The sequence below is a fragment of the Natrix helvetica genome (assembly GCF_964273705.1).
Source record: "Natrix helvetica genome assembly, chromosome: 2".
Lineage (NCBI taxonomy): Eukaryota > Metazoa > Chordata > Lepidosauria > Squamata > Natricidae > Natrix > Natrix helvetica.
In genome coordinates this window covers 47770724-47788754 of record NC_138552.1, presented here as the reverse complement: position 1 = coordinate 47788754, position 18031 = coordinate 47770724, and the positions used below count along the sequence as shown (strand labels likewise).

General features: G+C 36.4%; 1 protein-coding gene across 1 annotated transcript in view; it reads left to right on the top strand.

The window, feature by feature from the left end:
- The window catches only part of SLCO4C1 (solute carrier organic anion transporter family member 4C1), a 33632-nt gene extending 16013 nt beyond the window's left edge, over nucleotides 1-17619 (top strand). Inside the window, exons 5-13 of the mRNA XM_081941768.1 lie at nucleotides 1019-1140; nucleotides 2888-2994; nucleotides 6428-6572; nucleotides 7781-7976; nucleotides 9995-10148; nucleotides 11305-11486; nucleotides 12239-12303; nucleotides 13736-13873; nucleotides 14918-17619. Coding sequence (XP_081797894.1) covers nucleotides 1019-1140; nucleotides 2888-2994; nucleotides 6428-6572; nucleotides 7781-7976; nucleotides 9995-10148; nucleotides 11305-11486; nucleotides 12239-12303; nucleotides 13736-13873; nucleotides 14918-15039 — 1231 coding nt within the window. The 3' untranslated portion in view covers nucleotides 15040-17619. The remainder of the gene's footprint in view (nucleotides 1-1018; nucleotides 1141-2887; nucleotides 2995-6427; nucleotides 6573-7780; nucleotides 7977-9994; nucleotides 10149-11304; nucleotides 11487-12238; nucleotides 12304-13735; nucleotides 13874-14917) is intronic.
- The last annotated feature ends 412 nt before the right edge of the window (nucleotides 17620-18031 follow it).

Genomic DNA, 18031 nt, shown 5'->3' with positions numbered 1-18031 from the left:
CTAATTTTTATTGTCCTGCTTACAGAAACTGCCTCTCTGCTTAACCCTTGTTACATTGTAACAGCTAAGGCAAAGTGCCCATTGACGTGACATTGAGTTAGCCATACCCACCCAGTCACATGACCACCTACTCATGCCTACCCAGCTGGTCACTAGGGCAGAGAACTGGTTGTTAAATTATTTGAATCCTACCACTGGAGGAAGGGGTTGTTTTCAATAACCAAGCAATGATTTGTATTTGGGAAACCTGGATTAAAACACCAGAGCTGCCATGAACAATGAACAATTTTTAGTCAATTTGCTAGATGTGGATTTTGATTGTTTTATTTTTAGAAGATGCCTATATGAATAGATATATGTGAAGCCATTTATGCTGTGAAAGGCCAACCAATTTAGTTCATGAACAGTCTGGTTGCTTGAAGCTTCTTTGGGCTTCTTCTGTGGAAGAAGGATCCTCTTAGCCTTCTTTTCTCCAGTGTTGACTAAGATGCTTCTAGATTTCACACATGTTAAGGTAGTTCCAGACTGGACAGCTTCAGGGTACACTGTAATCAATCCCACTACTTGTGGTGAATCTACACATTTTGAAAGCACTTCAGTCAATGTTGTAAATTTCTCAAAACCTTTTCTTGTACCTTGAGCTCTGAGGAGGAGAAAGAGATAAAAGTTGTTGTTCTCTTTTGCTTTACCTTCATACATATGGTGCTCATATTGCTAGGCAAAACCTATTAAGTGCTGCTACTTTTGAATCTTACTTGAAGTAAAACACTCCTTCAAGCTTGAACAATAATACTTGATTGGACTCATTATTAACTGAAATATATTCAATTTTCCATTTAGTAAAACAGAACTAATTTCTTTTTTGTATAACTGCATAAATGTGGGAAGAAGGCAGCACAGTTGTAATAAATAAGTTAAAATGTATATTTTATCATATAGAATATATTTGCAAAAGGTATTTTTATTTAATTCATAATACCTCTGTTAAATATGTGTTCACTAAATAATATTATTCTAGTGTAGACCTCACTCCAGAAGATCCACGCTGGGTTGGAGCATGGTGGATAGCCTTTGTGATATGCAGCTTCGCTACATGCCTTTTAGTAGCACCATTTTCATATTTCCCAAAGCATTTGCCAGGTAAATAAGTATTCTAAAATAAGTAATTAGTATAATACTAAATATATTGAGCCTTAGATAAGTTGTTGGGATTCCTAAAGTTATAGTGTAAAACAGTACAGAATGAATGGATGGATGGATTGTACTATAATAAATATTCTGGAATTTGCAACTTTCATATAGTTTATCACAGTTTTAAATTATTCTTACTGCAGTAGTATAATTGTATAAGGAACATTGGGTACAAAGAAATAAGGCCTCCTCTAAAAAAAAGAGAGAAGACAACTACTAAGAGAAGCACAATGATCAGTTGGATGTAGACAAATGAAGGCCACTTATTTCTAAGACAAGATATGTATTGAATTGCAATAAAAAATAAGGATGTATGAGTAAAAACCTGATAGTCTTTCTATCTTTGATAAGATGATCCTTTCTTATATATCTTATTCTTTAACCAATGTTTGAAAAAAGAAATTACAAGAATCAGTCTTTCAAAAAGATGTGAGAAGTCCCTTCATAATGTCCTGAGCTAAGGCAGAATTTTTCTGTGGCACAAGATCAAAATTCTTTAAGGCAAAGCTTTATTTCAAAATCCCCATTTCTACTTTTCAGTAGACAAAACCGGTTGAACAGGGAGAGAGAGACTCAATCCATTTTTGGATATTAGCCAACCCTATTTCATTACCGCTGGTAGGAACAAATGCTATTATAACTCAATGATTTATGGTGATTCCAATCTTAAATCTGCTTTCAACAAACTTAAATACCTTCCTATACATATTTTTTATCTTTATGCCATAGACTGATTTTCTGAAACTATTTGTCCTTAAGATACCAGTGATCTGAACAGGCAAAGGAGGACCTAGACTAGAAGTATCAAACTCACATCATCACGGCATTGTCATGGTGTCATCACGTGACATATCATGACCTTTTCCCCCTTTGCTAAACCGGATAGGGGTGGAAACAGCATGTGACTTGTCCGGCCCTTGGGCCATGAGTTTGACACCCCTGACCTAGACAATTGGAAAGAAGGACAAATGGGTGAAAAGGGGATACACTAATTGTTAACTTTCTTGACATCTGTAAAAAAATTACAGTGCAAATCTACAAAAAATAAAATAATAAAATAAAACTCTATAGTTGTACATGCATAAGAACTTACTTTTTCCAGGATCAGGTTTTTCAATGGCAGCAATGTGCTAGAGTCAGTTAAGAGGCAAAAGTCTTCCGTATGTACATAACTAATTAAAGTCTTGCCAATTTCAGGCAGCAGAGCAAGCCTGTTGAAAAGTACTCTTCAATTAATTAAGATTACAGAATAGAGCTTTTTAACTTGCCCTTAGCCCTTATTAAGGAAACAGTGTGCCATGGAGAACAGTTGCTATGGAAGAGATACTTGAAAAGCAATGTTTGATTTTAAGGCTATGCCTGTCCAACAAAGGACATGAAGACAAAAGGGAGGATTGTTGTCCTTTTATTTAGTTGCCCATCATACCACATGGTAACTCTTTTGCTGGAAGTCTGGTAACCCTGTTAGTGCATCCTGTTAGTGCATTCTTCAAGAGGATGAAACTATTTTAAGTGGGAAATATCTGACAGAAAGGTGATCTGGAAACCATAAAGAATACAAATTTGTGTCCAAGCAGACAGACTTACTAAAGTTACTTGACCAAACATTTAAAATTACAGCTAATTTCCACAGAATGTATGTACTTCTTGTGATTACAATTGCCTTTTGTCAAAAGTAAATTATTTCTTTTTCTAGGTACAAGCAAAATACGAGCAGAGAAGATTTCTGAAGCACATCATAATGGAAAACAGACGTGTGAATATACTGGGAGGAGCATTAAGGACTTTCTTATGATTCTCTGGGTAACAAAAGCCACACATTCAAATCATTATCTGTAGTTAATTTGAATCTGGCCACATTTGGGAGTAATTGTGTCAATAATACTTGCAAGGCCTCATTAACAGAATGCAACAAGGGTAATAGCATTATTCAATGTTTGAAATGGTTCGATAAGGCAGTACTTTACATTCAAAGCAATAAATGATTAAAGTCAGATTCAAACATCAATTTCAGTAGTGTAGATTTCCTCACTTTCACTTATTTGAATATTGATTTTTAATAGCCAAAGAGTAATGAGTGGAAGGAGAATTGCATTAGTATAAGATACTTTGAAAAGGAAATGAACATACTGCTCCTAGGCTTCTTCAAGTTTCATATAATTCAAGCCCATGGTCATATTTTATATGTAACTGAGGTTTAGGCAAAAGTGATTGCCAGTCAGAACAATGAGATCTATGATGAATTGGTGAAACTTAAATAGAGCAGATTAAGGGATTCATCTTCAAGAAATTAAAAGACGCTTGCTCTTGAGAAAGACATCACCCTGCCAACAAAAGTGAGTATAGTCAAAGCTATGGTTTTCCCAGTTGTAATGTATGACTGTGAAAGTTGGAGCATAAGAAAAGCTGAGAGTCAAAGAATTAAGGCCGTTGAACTATGGTGCTGGAGAAGACTCCTGCAAGTTCCTTGGACTGCAAGGCAATCAAACCGGTCAGTCCTAGAGGAGATCAACCCTGACTGCTCTTTAGAAGGCCAGATCCTGAAGATTAATCTTGAATACTTTGACCACCTAATGAGAAGGAAGGACTCACTGGAGAAGAACCTAGGAACAATTGAGGGCAAAAAAGAAGGGGATGACAGAGAATAAGGTGGCTAGATGGAGTCACTGAAGCAGTAGGAGTGAGCTTGAATGGACTCCAGAGGATGGTAGAGGACAGGAAGGCCAGAGGAACATTGTTCATGGGGTTGCAATGGGTCAGACATGACTTCACAACTAACAACAAATGTCTCAAGACCTTTTATGGAGAAGATGGAACAGAGTTGTTTTATATGATTTTAGAAGTGAGCTCTAAAACCAATGAATGGAACTAATAGGGAAGCAAATCTGGCAAAGTGTTAAGAAGAAATGCCTAATTGCAAGGTCTGTTGTAGGACAGATTATTGAAGGGTGAGGGTGCTTCTGGTGCTTCAAACAGATTGCTTCTGTTTGAAAGGTTTAAGCACAGGACCCCTAGCCTTTTGAGTTGATAGATGTTTGAATTTTCACATATGGATGCTAATTAAAACAGTTGCCACAAAGATGTGTCCAATCACAAAATACTTATGAACTACAAAACAAACAAACAAAAAACTGATGAGATTGCTCCCCATTATCTGTCATCCCATAGATAAAACCCATCAATTCAAAACCTTTATATGTATATATTTTACTGGGAAGTAGTCACACTTCCAAACAAAGCACTCAGGTGTTGCGGCCATCCATTTTTATTTCCCATTATGCCTATAGGAAAATACAAGGTTGATAAGTATTTTTGGAAATCAAAATGATGCTAGAATCTGAGAGTTTACTTGCAGATATAATTTCTTCTTTTAAAAAAAGTTTTTTTTTAAAGATCTCAAAACGAACCAAAACATGAGACCAGAGCTTCTGCCAAGTGCCAGAGGAGTTGGCATTGGGAATACAGTTGCTCTTCATTAGAACACATTCCTAATGGGAAGATCTAGTTGGAGTGGAATAAATTGCTTCAAAAAGTTGTAAGGCATTTAAATAAAGACCTTCTGTTAAGGATGGTGTGTTGTAAGATTCCTGAACTGTAAATGGTGCTTTAAGCAAAAGACTGAACTAAATGCCACCCCAAGACCTCTTGCAGCTCTAAAATTCAATTATCCTTTTATTTTTAATAGATATTTGATCACTAAGACACATTATTTGAAAAAAAAAGATAAGTAAAAAGCATAATAAAAAGGATATATGTATTAACCATGAATAATAACTTTTATTACCCAGTATATCTTTGCAGATTACATCAACAGCTCTAATTGCCTGTTCCAGTTTATGGCCACTCATCAGTAGCTAATAATGTTTGTTTTCACCACTTCTTGAGGGCCGGTTAGATACTAAATTAAATGATTTTAAAATTAAGTACCAGCTAAGGGATGAGTTTGACAGTTTCATCTCATTTCCTTCCATGCCCCTGCAAGCCTTGATAGAAATCATAGCCGTTGGCTGTTTTCATCAGCACAAGCAGAAAGAAGTTGATGATGATTTCTTACTGTAACTGATGGCAGTAAAATCTTCTGTTCAAGAAAAGAGGCAATGATAGCTAAATCGTACTAAGTTATTACGGGGTGAGGGGGGTAACTCCACCTAATATCCTGGCTCCATATGCTATGCCTAGATGAGGAAATGACCAACATTTTTCTGTTTTCATGCATGCACTGGTGTCAAACCAGCCAAACTATATTTATAAAAAGTATATTTATAAAAGGAAATCTCCGACAACTTGTTTGTGGCCTGTGAACCAGATTTCTACACATTTCAATATTTGAGTTCTGAAGCAACGGCCTTTTGTGATGAAACAGTTTGAGATTCTACTCTAAGAGATTTGTCAAGACTGTGGTAGCTCTAAGGCTTACAACTTGTTGAATTTTAAAAGCCAAATAGAAAAGGAAGAAAGAAGAGCAAAATATTGAGCTAATGCAATTCTTCATATATATGTACTGTATTAGTATGGGATTATTGTCATAGATCCTAAGAAAATCTCTGGTTAAATTGCCATGTTTCTGTCAGAAACCTTGTGTTTTTTCTACTTCTGTTTGACCCCCCCCCCTTTGCTAACTTGTGCAAAAGTCAAAATTAGGCATTACTCACCTGTATCTTGACATCTTTATCTCTTGACAGCATCAAGGAAGCTAAAATAGTGGCTCAGATATGTGGAAAATCAACAAAAAGGGTAGTTGATTAACAGGAGGGATTTCTTTTTTGTTTTGTAAAGAACAGAATGTTTCTAAAGTTTATTCATAAATATATCCAAAGTAGTCATATGAAAATGGGGGTAAATATTAATTCTAGAATGGTTTAAATGAATTTCAAAGCTCAAACCGAATTTGACTAGCTGAAATTCAGGATATAGATTCAAATAATTGGATTAATTAGCATGATAATAGGTAGACCTGGAGTCTTTCTGCCCAAATAGTCCACTAAGAATATGTTTTTCTTCTTAATGTTCTCTTGTTTTTCATTGAAGAGATGGAGAAGGAGATAACATTTCTAACAGTTTTAAAATGATAGATTGAATAGCAAAACTGATGTTATAATGAAAATGTATTCTAAAAAAAAATAGATCAATTTCTTTGTGGAATAATCTAAGCAGGCACTCTGTATGTAACATAACATTGATTTAAGAAATCTAACTAAAATATGTAGGTGGAACTTAACCAACCCTCCTTTTCTAGATGCTGCTGAGAAATCCCGTGTTGATGTATCTTGTAGTAGCTGCTGCATTAGAAGCTTTAGTCGCTACTGGTTTTGCAACTTTCTTGCCTAAATTTATAGAAAATCAGTTTGGATTTACATCTAGCTATTCAGCTACTTTAGGAGGTAATGTATTTGCTTCATTCTACACAAAACCCCTTTTAATTTTTGTTAATGATGAGATTTAATACTTTGGGAAAAAAGAAAACTAAACAATGGAAAGAAAGGCTAGAGTTTTAAGAGTTTTATTAGAAACTATCCTATTGAATTCTGTGAATTTTATGTCCAGAAAAATATGTTTTCTTTGATAAACTAATCAGAATAATTTGGGAATCCAAACAATATTTACTGTTCTTCAGGTTATTGTCCCTTGAGGGGCACTGACCTGGGGCGGGGGGGAATCAGTTGATCTTTTCTAAGCACCTCAGCAAACAAAAAACCTTTCTGTAAAATGGCATTTCAGTGCTGTGTTCATTGTTTGAGATCCTTGATTAACAATCGGTTTACTGGGATACCATCTTGAATGGAAGGTAAGGAGCCTGGAACTGCCTCTAGTTGCTCTTTCTACCTGCTTTCTTGTACTTAAAATCAGGAACATGTTACTGAGTGAGAGAACATGCCAGTCAGGAAAGAAGTAGAGATGTGATCACAGAGGATCAGTGTTGTACAATCTTTGGCATTTTATATCTGAAAGCTGGTTCACACATGTGTAATCCCATGAAACAACCAGTTAAGTGAACTGGCATTATTATCTGAAATGAAGTTTTAATAGCCAAGCACATGGAAAACAAAAATGAAATTTGTGCCAATAAAGCCCATAAACTCTGAAAGATGAATTTAATAAGTATTTAGAAATTATTTAACAGTGGGGATATTGGTGTTTGTACTTTTATCTCACTGTAGTAACTGTATTTAAAAAAAAAACAATTGAACTATAAACTGGACAACTGGACACTTTTTAGCTCAGTGTGTTGTGCAAACACAGTGTGAGAGCTAGGTTTATGGTTCAGTGTGTCATATAAATTTTGAAATTGGGTTAATTGATTCAGTCATATAGATATGCTAAGCTTGTTTGTGTGACACAGCTATATATGTAACGAGTAACTGCATGAAAATGTATTTTTTTCACAGATTAGCATTCCAAACCCATTTCTTTTTTAGTCATAATTCATAATTCATAAAAATGCAAAGAGAGAGAAAAGTTAAAGAATGATTGCTTATCATAACAATAATATAACCATGTTTAGTTCTCTTTTTAGTAGTGAATATATTTATTGTTTTATTTTAAGTGAAATTATTACTTTGATAACTGTTTTCCTTTATTTTCTTGTTAGGACTTGTCTTAATCCCAGGCGCAGCATTTGGCCAAATCATAAGTGGTACCTTAATTTCCAAGCTGCAAATGAATTGCAAAACTATAATCAAGTTTATTATTGCTACTTGTACGCTGGCGCTACTATTAAACATGGTGTTTGCAATTGCTAAATGTGGGAATGAACCATTTGCTGGTGTTTCTGAAACATATAATGGGCAAGTATATGATTAAAAGTATATGTTGAAATATATAACGGCCACAAGATGGGAATTAAATCAAACATTCTTCAGAATTCATTTTATGCTTTATATTTTTATACATCTCAGAGATAATGAAACATTAAATCAAAATTGCTCGTATTGATGTTGATGAAAACAGTGTTCACAATATATTTCCATCACACTGTCTTTGTGGGAAAAGTGGTATCATGCAAAGCATAGAAAACAAATAAGAAAAAGTAGAAGACATAAGACAAAACAACTACAACTATTATTATACTCTACTACATCATCAGAGCTTATGTTTTTGTGAATCAATTCACTTTTCATTCACATGCTTGCTTTGTAAATTAGTCCTCATTCCTTCTCCCAATGACACTACAGATAGTGCTCAGTTAACAGTCCCTCATTCAGCATCCATTCAAAGTAAGAACAAAGCTGAACAGGTGGGAGTTATAATCAGTCCTCAAAGTCTTTAAAAGTTGCCCCAGTGCTGGTAGTCCTCAACTTACAATTAAGCAAAACATTTGTTAAGTGAATTTTGCCCCATTTTACGAACTTTCTTGCCACAGATGTGAATCACTGCCGTTGTTAACTTAGTAACATGGTTGTTAAGTGAATCTGGCTTCCCCATTGACTTTGCTTGTCCGAAGGTCAGAAAAGGTCATCACTGGGACGCTGCAACCATCATAAATAATAGCCAGTTGCCAAGCATCTAAGTTTTATCAATGTGAACATGGGGATGTTGAAATGGTCATGAATGTGAAAAATTATCCTAAGTCACTTTTTTCAGGGCTGTTATAACTTTGAATGGTATACTAAATGAACTGTTATATGTTGAGGACTACCTGTATACCCACAGTCATGTGATCACAATCTGGGCACTTAGCAACTGGTTTATAATTATGATGGTTGCAGTGAACCATATCATCACCATTTGTGACCTTCCCTGCTGGCTTTCTTATTGGAAAAGGAAGGGTTGCAAGTTGCTCAGGTATGTCTCCCACACCCACACCCTCTCCTTGAACCTTGCTGCACTCACTCCGAACCTTTCCAGCCACTCGTCCACCCTCACACACATTCCTCCAACCATCAGCGCCTACTCCAATCTCCACTGTGTTCATGCCATGCCTCCCCTGCCACCCACACACTCTTACGCCCCACCAGGGGTGGTATACACTTACCTCCCCTACCTGTTCACAAATGCGAGCTTGCGCATGTGCTCACTTCGCTTGCAAGCGCCACCTCTGTACATGTGCACAGCCTTCCGCGCATGCGCCTTTGGTGAAAAATGGCCTAAATAGGATGCCATAGAGCCGGGCGCAGGTGGGTGGGGCCACCTGCGATTTCCGCTATTGGTTCGGGAGAACTGATCCAAACCAGTAGAATACCTCTCTGCAGTCCTTCACAAGACTTGCTGTGCTTGTATTGTGCCTCTCTGGCCACTTGCAGATCTCCCACCCAGCAGCAGCCATCCCAAGCCTGCCTCACTCATGCCACAGCTCCCCAGCCACCAATTCATCCCTTTGCCCCCATCTTGCTGCAGCCATCAGCTGCTTGATGGCCTGCTATGCTAACTGCCTGAGACTTGCAACTTCCTGGTGGCTTCCCCACTGAGTTTGCTTGTTGGAAGCCAGTAGGGAATTATGAGAGGTGCTCACTTAGTGATTCATGATCCTCACTTAACAATGGCAAGATGGACTATAGGTCTTGTCATTGCTGAGTGGTGTGGTCATGTGGCATGTTTTATGACCACGTTGCTTATCAATAAAAACTCCAGTCTCAATTGCCATCATAAGTCAAGGGCTACCTAGAAACCATCTCCATGAACTTCAGTAGTCTCCCATTTCTTTACAAAATGAAGAATATAACTTTTTTGAAAAAAAAATCTCACGCACATTGCAGTGACTTTAGAAATATTTAGCTCCAATTGTTCATGGTTATTAATGAATGAAAACATGCTATTATGGAAAGTTTATTCTTTATTTCATATATGTATTATTTCTCTGTTTCAGCACAGGCATGTTATTAAACTTAACAGCACCCTGCAATGCCCATTGTAGATGTTTGCGTTCAGACTTTTTGCCTATATGTGGTGCAGATGAAGTCCAGTATTTTTCTCCATGTTATGCAGGATGTACTGCTGTTGTTCCTCAAAAGCATGGAAAGGTATGTTGTGCTATGAAAGTGGATGCTCACTCTACATCAAATCTAAGTTCTGAATGTTAAAAATGATTTAGCCATGTGTCTGGCTTAAAATGTATCCATCAGAATAGAGCTTGGGGGGACGGGACTTTAGATGTCTTCTAGTCCAGCCCCTAGCTTAAGCATACCATTTCAAACAAGTCCAGTCTCTTCTTAAAAACCTCCAGGGATGAAGCACCCACAACTTCTGATGGCAAGCTGTTCCACTGGTTAATTGTCCTCACTTTTAGGAAGTGTCTCCTTAATTCCAGGTTATTTCTCTCTTTGATTAGTTCCCATCCATTGTTTCTTGTCTTGCCTTCTGGTGCTTTGGAAAATAATCATTATAATTATCCAATTGGTATCATTAGCAATACATTGAACTTTGGGCAAGTCAGTAGCTAAGTTAGACTACTTGGAAAAATAAACAAACAGACAAGAAACCCAGACAGTAACAAGGGGGCATAGGAAGACAAATGAAATATCTATCCTCAATGAGGGCATGACTTGCTAGACTAATCACTGAACAAGAGCAATTATATTAGGAGCTGCAACATTTTATTTCAGTTTAGCAGGCAATAATATGTAACTCAGTGTTGAACTGTTGGTTTCTTGGTGCTATCTAAATTTGGTTGTTTTCCTGTAGTAACCAAACATCTGGTAACCAAACATCTGCAGGAAAACAGCCAAGCTCAGAAAATACCAGGAACTTAACGTGTTCTTAATATTCTCCGTTGACATAAATGCAAAGTGGAGAACAGAAGAACAGCTATTTGGATTTTAGAGAAAAGATCCACATATGGAAATGGATATCATACCTAGAATTTAGATGTGGCACCATTGGTTTATTTAAGGGCCACTGAACTGGCTGAACAGACAGTATATTTTGATATGAAGGTAGATCCCTGATCACCAAATGTTCCACAATTACTTTTAGAAATAGAACTCTCTTGCTACAAGAACATTTTTTATTTTACAACTGGCTGAATAGTTAAGTTATTCAATCTTGCTATATGTTGTCTGTGTATATCTGTAACATTTTGAAATCAATTCATTTTGCTGTCGAATGAATTTTCAATTAATTTTGGACAAATCGGTTACTTATTTTGTTTGTCTGTGTTTTTTAACACACTATTTATAGCACTACAGCAATTGTTCCTGTGTTGTGAATCCCGTACTTGAAATTCAGAATACCTTCCACGGAGCCACTTCTGGGAAATGTAAATCTAAGTGCACAGTCCTACCTTGGTTCCTTAGCTTCTTCTTTTTCGCTGTTGTTTTTACCTTTATGGCCGTTACACCAACAACTGTGGCCATTCTCAGGTAGTTATAAGGCTACTTTTATTTTATTTTTTAAATTTTGTAAAATGGAATGCAGTGTAGGAATTTTTTTTAAAAAAAAACATGAACTTGTTTCTTCTACCATTCCTTTGCAAACACGCCAAACTATTTGTACAGTGAGGAAATTATTTCCATAATATGCAAATGAGAAAACCTGAGTCTGCTTCCTGGTGCTAGGGCATTCTGGGAAATTAAGTTGACAACCTAGTGTTGAAGAAAGTGTTCAAGAATGCAGAGGTCAGCAGTAGATTCTCCACAAATGTACTGGGATGTCCAGCTATTTGAAACATTGAGCTGAATACATTCAAACAGAATTTCTAACTCTAGCTAAGAATTTAAAAAGTAACCGAAAAGAATAATAGAATAACAGAGTTGGAAGGGACGTTGCAGGTTTTCTAGTCCCACCTCCTGCTTGAGCAGGAAATTCTATAACATTTCAGACAAATGGTATATAATCTCTTCTTAAAAACCTCCAGTGTTGGAGCACAACTTCTGGAGGCAAGTTATTACACTGATTAATTGTTCTAACTGTCAGCGTAATAGTCTTGCATAATGTCTCTATGGTGATATTTCCCCTGAAGAAAGTTTTTCTTTAGTATTAGTTTTGCCTTCTGTTTTAACGCTGCAGTTTCAAGAAATACATTACATCGTTAAACGAATAGCAATCATATCATGGTATCTGTTGAAGGATAGTATATATCACATTAAATGTTGAAATTAACTTTGATTTACAGATGTGTGCCAGAAAATCACAGATCATTTGCTTTAGGTGTTCATATGCTCTTTCTACGAATTCTAGGTAAGTTTAAAACTTCACAAAAGAAATTTCATGGTAGGAATAATATTGTAAATCTATAAGGACTATAGATTTAAGGGGCAGATCAAATTTGACCAAAAATTTGAAAGTGGTTCCTGTTGACTGTCATTTCTTCTTCTTCAAAGTACGCATGAGTAATAATTTATTGCCCTTGTTTTGATCTACTAGGTACTATGAAGATTATAGTAGAGAGAGAACTATTCCAAATTTTACTATTATTATTGGAAATCCATCCCTTCCTGGTTGGCTTTGACCATCATAAATTTGACTGAAAATTCTTCATTGAGAACTTTTAGCCCAAGTTTCCATTTTTTCACATGCATTGCTTTATACAAGTCTGCTAAAAACAGGAAGATAGTTTTTTCTCATCCCCAAAATATATTCTGCTTTTCATTTTGCTCCTTATAATAAAATGTCAAACTATACAATACAATTTTACTGCAATATGTTATAATTCTATAGCATGCATTCTTTATTTTCAAAGACCTCTGTTTGTAAGTAATCTTCTTAATTACATCTTCTTCTCCTCCAAAGCAACTCACAAAAGCCTGCATAGCTTTCTCTAATCTCCCCAAAATCATGCTGCTGTGCTAGCTTCTCTGTTGGCCAAAAAACTGGGCTAAGTGAAACTATGCACAGAGGCAGCAAGAAATTGCTGGCATCATTTGTGCCACATTTTCTGGAAGAAGAAGAGGAAGTTAAACAGGAGAACAGATTTTAGGTCTTGACCTAACTGAAAAAGATAGTATTTTCTAAAAGGAAGCTGATCTATTTTCTGAATAGGGTTAAAAGGTCGAGTAAGCAATCACTGGTAGTTTCATAGCTTTTATGAAACAAACTGCAGCCAGGAAAACATATTTCACAATTCAGGAAGACCTGGTTTCCATAAAAAGAGACTGTGTATCAGAAAAACTGTATAAGTAGTTCCTGAGGAACATCAGTGGTTAAGGAAGCATCAAGATTCATTCATCCCTAGCTAATGCCTAGACCGACTCCCTAATAATGAGATTTAAAACTATAAAGAGATGTTGAAGTATCCACAAAACCACCTTACTTGCAATGTTAATTTTCATGTGAGACCACGTGAAATGTTATTGTTTGTTGATGAGAATTTGCAAAACTTAGGAATGAGATTGCCAACATCTTAAATATTTTAGCCACTTTGAAGATTTAGCTCTTATGAAACCCTTGGTGGGAGGAGTAGGGAGAACTAAAAATGGCTAACTTTAAGTCACTTAAAAATTATGCAAAAATACATTAAATGATTTGCCTGCAACTTTCACAAAGGGTTTCTTGTTGAGATAATTTGCCGTTTACATTTATAAATCTCTCAAAATCTTTATTTTCTATTTTATGGTTTCAGTATCCGTAGCTGGTATTTTGTTATAATTTTGTATCACTCCATCTTTTGCAGGCACTATTCCTGGCCCGATCCTTTTTGGGGTCTCAATAGACCATTCTTGCACACTCTGGTCTATAGATAGATGTGGACGTGCAGGAGCATGTTGGACCTATAACAACATCAAAATGGCATATTTGCTATTTGGTATAAGTAAGTGTCTTTGTTTTCCTTAAAATTATGAAAATATGCTGAAGGGATCAGCTTACACTTGTATAATTTATTTCATTCTCTCATTTCTTTGATTTGGTATATAAACAAAATTTATGTTAAAACAATCAGTGTTTGATCTTTAATGTCTAAAACAGTGTTTGTCAACATTGGCAACATCAACTCCCAGAATTCCCCAGCCAACCATGCACAGAGAGGAGAAGTAATTTCCTTCTGTGCATAGAACAGAATTTCCTGCCCTCCTTTGGTAGGCAGATGTTTTGCTTCATTCATTTAATGACCTGCACAGTCACTTAATGACCACACTTAGAGAGCCACCGTAGGGATCATTGAGCAAGGCAATCATGTGGGCATCTCACTCAACGACTACAATTATTTATGACTGCAATGGGAGGCTCCATTACAGTCATAAGTTGAAAGCTACCTGTAATAGAGATCACCTTGTCTAACTGAGCCAATTCAAGTCCAGAACCATAATTATTTGAAATTTATATTGAAACAATCTAATATTAATTAATTACAGGCTGAATGGATCAAACACCAGTTTGGCAGTTTTAATCAAAGAAAAGTGTTAATTGGCAGAGATCAGAGCATGGGAGCTCCTATGTAGTTTTGTGTTCCAAGGCAAGAAGAACAAGAAGGCTGCTGGACGTTAATCTTTATTTAAAAGCAACAGTAACTGACTAAAACCGAGATACACAATCCCCGGCTGACAGCAATTTATACAAACGCCGTCAGTCGGGGAACCAATAGGGTAACCAGGATTCTCCCGCCGGATGTATGGGCCAATGAAAGAAGGTCTACGCAGCGCCACCTACTGGTAGACCGGCTCGGTACACAACACCATGTAATTTGCAAGTCTTGTTTATTCAGACTTCTAAGCAGTGCAGATCCAACCTATTGGATACATATAAAATCTATTGATATAATGGCAGCCTAGAAGGTTGCGTTTTTTTCATCTCTTAAAGCAAGAAGATAAATTAAGATCAATGTTTAATTTATTTTTTGTTTAATTTTTTTTTGCAGGTGCATGTTCCAAAGCAATTTCTCTAATTTTTACTATCACAGCATATGTGTTATATAAGCCTCCCCCAGAGATTGCAGATTTGAAGACACAAGATCAAACAAGCACTTCAGTGCGTCTTTGAATGAGGAACAAACTATTCTTTCTAGAGAATGTCAAAGAAAAAATCTCAGTGATGTCCAATGGCAGCTGTAACTTCTGACTACCAGCACTGGAGGACTCTGAGCAAGTCATTTAATTCTTTTTTAAAAAATAAATAAATATACTTTTACTTTAAATCCATTTTACTTCAAGAGTATCTCAGTCACATGAAACTTTTTACTCACTCAAGAGAATAGTACGATTTTTGTAGTTTAGAATGTCTAAATATTTTAACCAAAAATGAACTATAGAAACTCATTTAATTGCTTGTAGGAAGATAAGAGATTTCCATGGGACATGGCAATAGTATGATAAGAAAGAAGCACCTTCAATTTTGGCATGTAAAAGGCAAGCTCAATCTTTTAATCTGAGTGCCACCATCTTGCCTATTAGGACTCAGGACACTGAAAGGATTATGGGCCAAGATAAAAACAAAATGAAATAAAATTAAATCTGTTAACATGACTACTAACCAAGTAGTTACCATTTTTTCATATTAATACATTTAAAAATTATACCTTTAAGTAATTTATTAATGTCTCCATTTCTACTCTGGTATGTACTCAAAGGCAGCTTCCAAAATTAATGTCCCCACCTCAAAATATCAGATTGCTCAAATGTCTATGGGGATTCTCAATCATCCAGGTCATGGTTGTCTTAAAGGTGCTTTTTCAAGAGGCAACTGGACTTTCTGGTTTTTCTTTGAAGATGTTTCACTTCTCATCCAAGTGGTGGAATTCCCCACCATCCAACTCTGAGCTGAAGAAACATCTTGGATGAGAAGCAAACCATTTTAAAAGAAAAATTGCCCAAGAGTAAAAACATTTACTAAAATTAACCTTGGCATGCACACTTAAACCATTGAACCATTAATTTTCTAAATGCTGAAAGAGTGGAGGCCAAGTATTATTCCCAAGGAAATACACCGTGTAATGTGGAACAACACAGAGAGGCCCAATTTTACATGTCACAAAAATTGGACTTTTAAAGGTCATCTTCAGAAGAGCAGTCCTTCAGATAGTGAGATCCTAAACTCTTTAGGATTAGCGGGATCAAGGTCGACACTTGGGGGGGTTGGATTAGAAGACCTCTGAAGTCCCTCCTAACTGTTATTCTGTTACTTTAAATTGTGCCTAGTAACAAACAACTGCCCCTATGCAGATATTTTGATATAGGTATCATATAATGCTTGAACCGAAAAAGCCTAGTTGTCAGATTTTTTTTTGCTCCAAATACAATTTCTGGATATATTTCCAGAGGTAGGCCCACATTAAGTATATGAGGATAGTCATGATAGGATATAATCAAGGCATGGATAGCCATCATGAAATCTGACTGGTTCAGAACAAGTCCCAGATGATATACTAGGTATATTCAGAGGTGTTGTTTACCTCAGCTACCATGTATGAATCCAATGATAGCTGAGAATCAAAGACCATTCTCAGATAGAAAACTTATTTTTTCTTTGGGAAGTGGAACTCCATCTGAAAGATGCTGAATCTCAATTCCTCCTACATACATTTTCCTATTTACCAACAATATCACCATCTCCTCCAAGTTTTACTTCAGTATATTTTTCCTCATTCAACCCTCTTGTATCCTTGGAGTTGGGTGAGTTAGATGAGGATAGTTTAGGTTTGTCAGCATGACACTTAAAATTTCAGCTGAATTTCCCCAAAAAGGAACTCTGAGGATCATCAAAGATTGTCAGCCCTGGACTTGAGCAGTAGTCCTTTGACACTACATCCTAGACATAGTGTGACAGTACTAGGGCTATTATAAGTGGTGGGATTCAAATAATTTAACAACTGGTTCTCTAATGACCAGCTGGGTAGGCATGGCTCTGTGGTCATGTGACCATGTGGTCGTGGCCAACTCAACGTCACTCAGGTTAATGGGCACTTCACCTTAGCTGTTACAATGTAATAAGGGTTAACTGGAGAGGCAGTTTCTCTAAGCAGGGCAATAAAGGTTAGTCTAGAAACAACACCAGAATGCTTCCTTCCTGCCTTCCTTACAGGATTAGCCCTGTAAAGTGGAAAAAAACAAAATGAGATTTCTTCCAACAAACAGTTCTCCGAACTGCTTAGAAAGTTAACAACTGGTTCTCATGAATAGGTGCGAACTAGCTGAATCCCACCACTGGCTATTATAAATGATGCCTTCATCGCCCAGTCCTGCCAGGCAGTCTAAATAGATATCATGAGATTCAAGAACTCCAGCAGTTTATACTATTCCCTTTCAGTTTCTGACATGTCGTCTACCAAGGAACCAGTGAGGTTTCTTTACCATGACCAACTGAAGGCTAATTCATACAGAGGTAGAAAATTAGTATCATTCACATCTGTCTGAAGTTGCAAGGCATCTATCTTCTTGTTCACCTTTCCCGAAACTAGAATATTTGAGAATGACCTATAATTGTACAGATCTTTCATGTCAAGGAACTTTTTCATTAGTGAAAGCATTATTACTTCCTCTTGCAAAGAGATACAGATCATTTCCTTTAAGGATTGATCAATTTAATCAGTCAAGGAGAAGTTCAAGATTATTATAGCCAATTTAATAATCTGGAAGCTATTATAGCCAATTTAATAACCTAGCTATTGCTAGGTTACAGCCTTTAGAACTGCCCTAAAGCTGGTATGAAAACAGAGACAGATCTAATCAACTCAGTTCACTAAGAACAATGGGAGTAGCCCACATTGAGCCAATAACTGTTTAAACACACTCAGAAATCAAAACTGGAGTTCTCCAGCATTATTCAAAATGCTCTTGGGCAATTTCCAAAGACTTGATGAGCTGTGACTAAGACTTTCAGCACTGAGGTATTAATTTCAGCACTCTTGGCATTTCAAGTATTCCCTTGATTCATAAATGCTAAGTGACATTTTGGCCTATATTTATAAGAAATCTCTGGCTGCAGGTATCATGAGAGACCATTGTTACTTGTATTTATGAAGCATGGAATACTACCC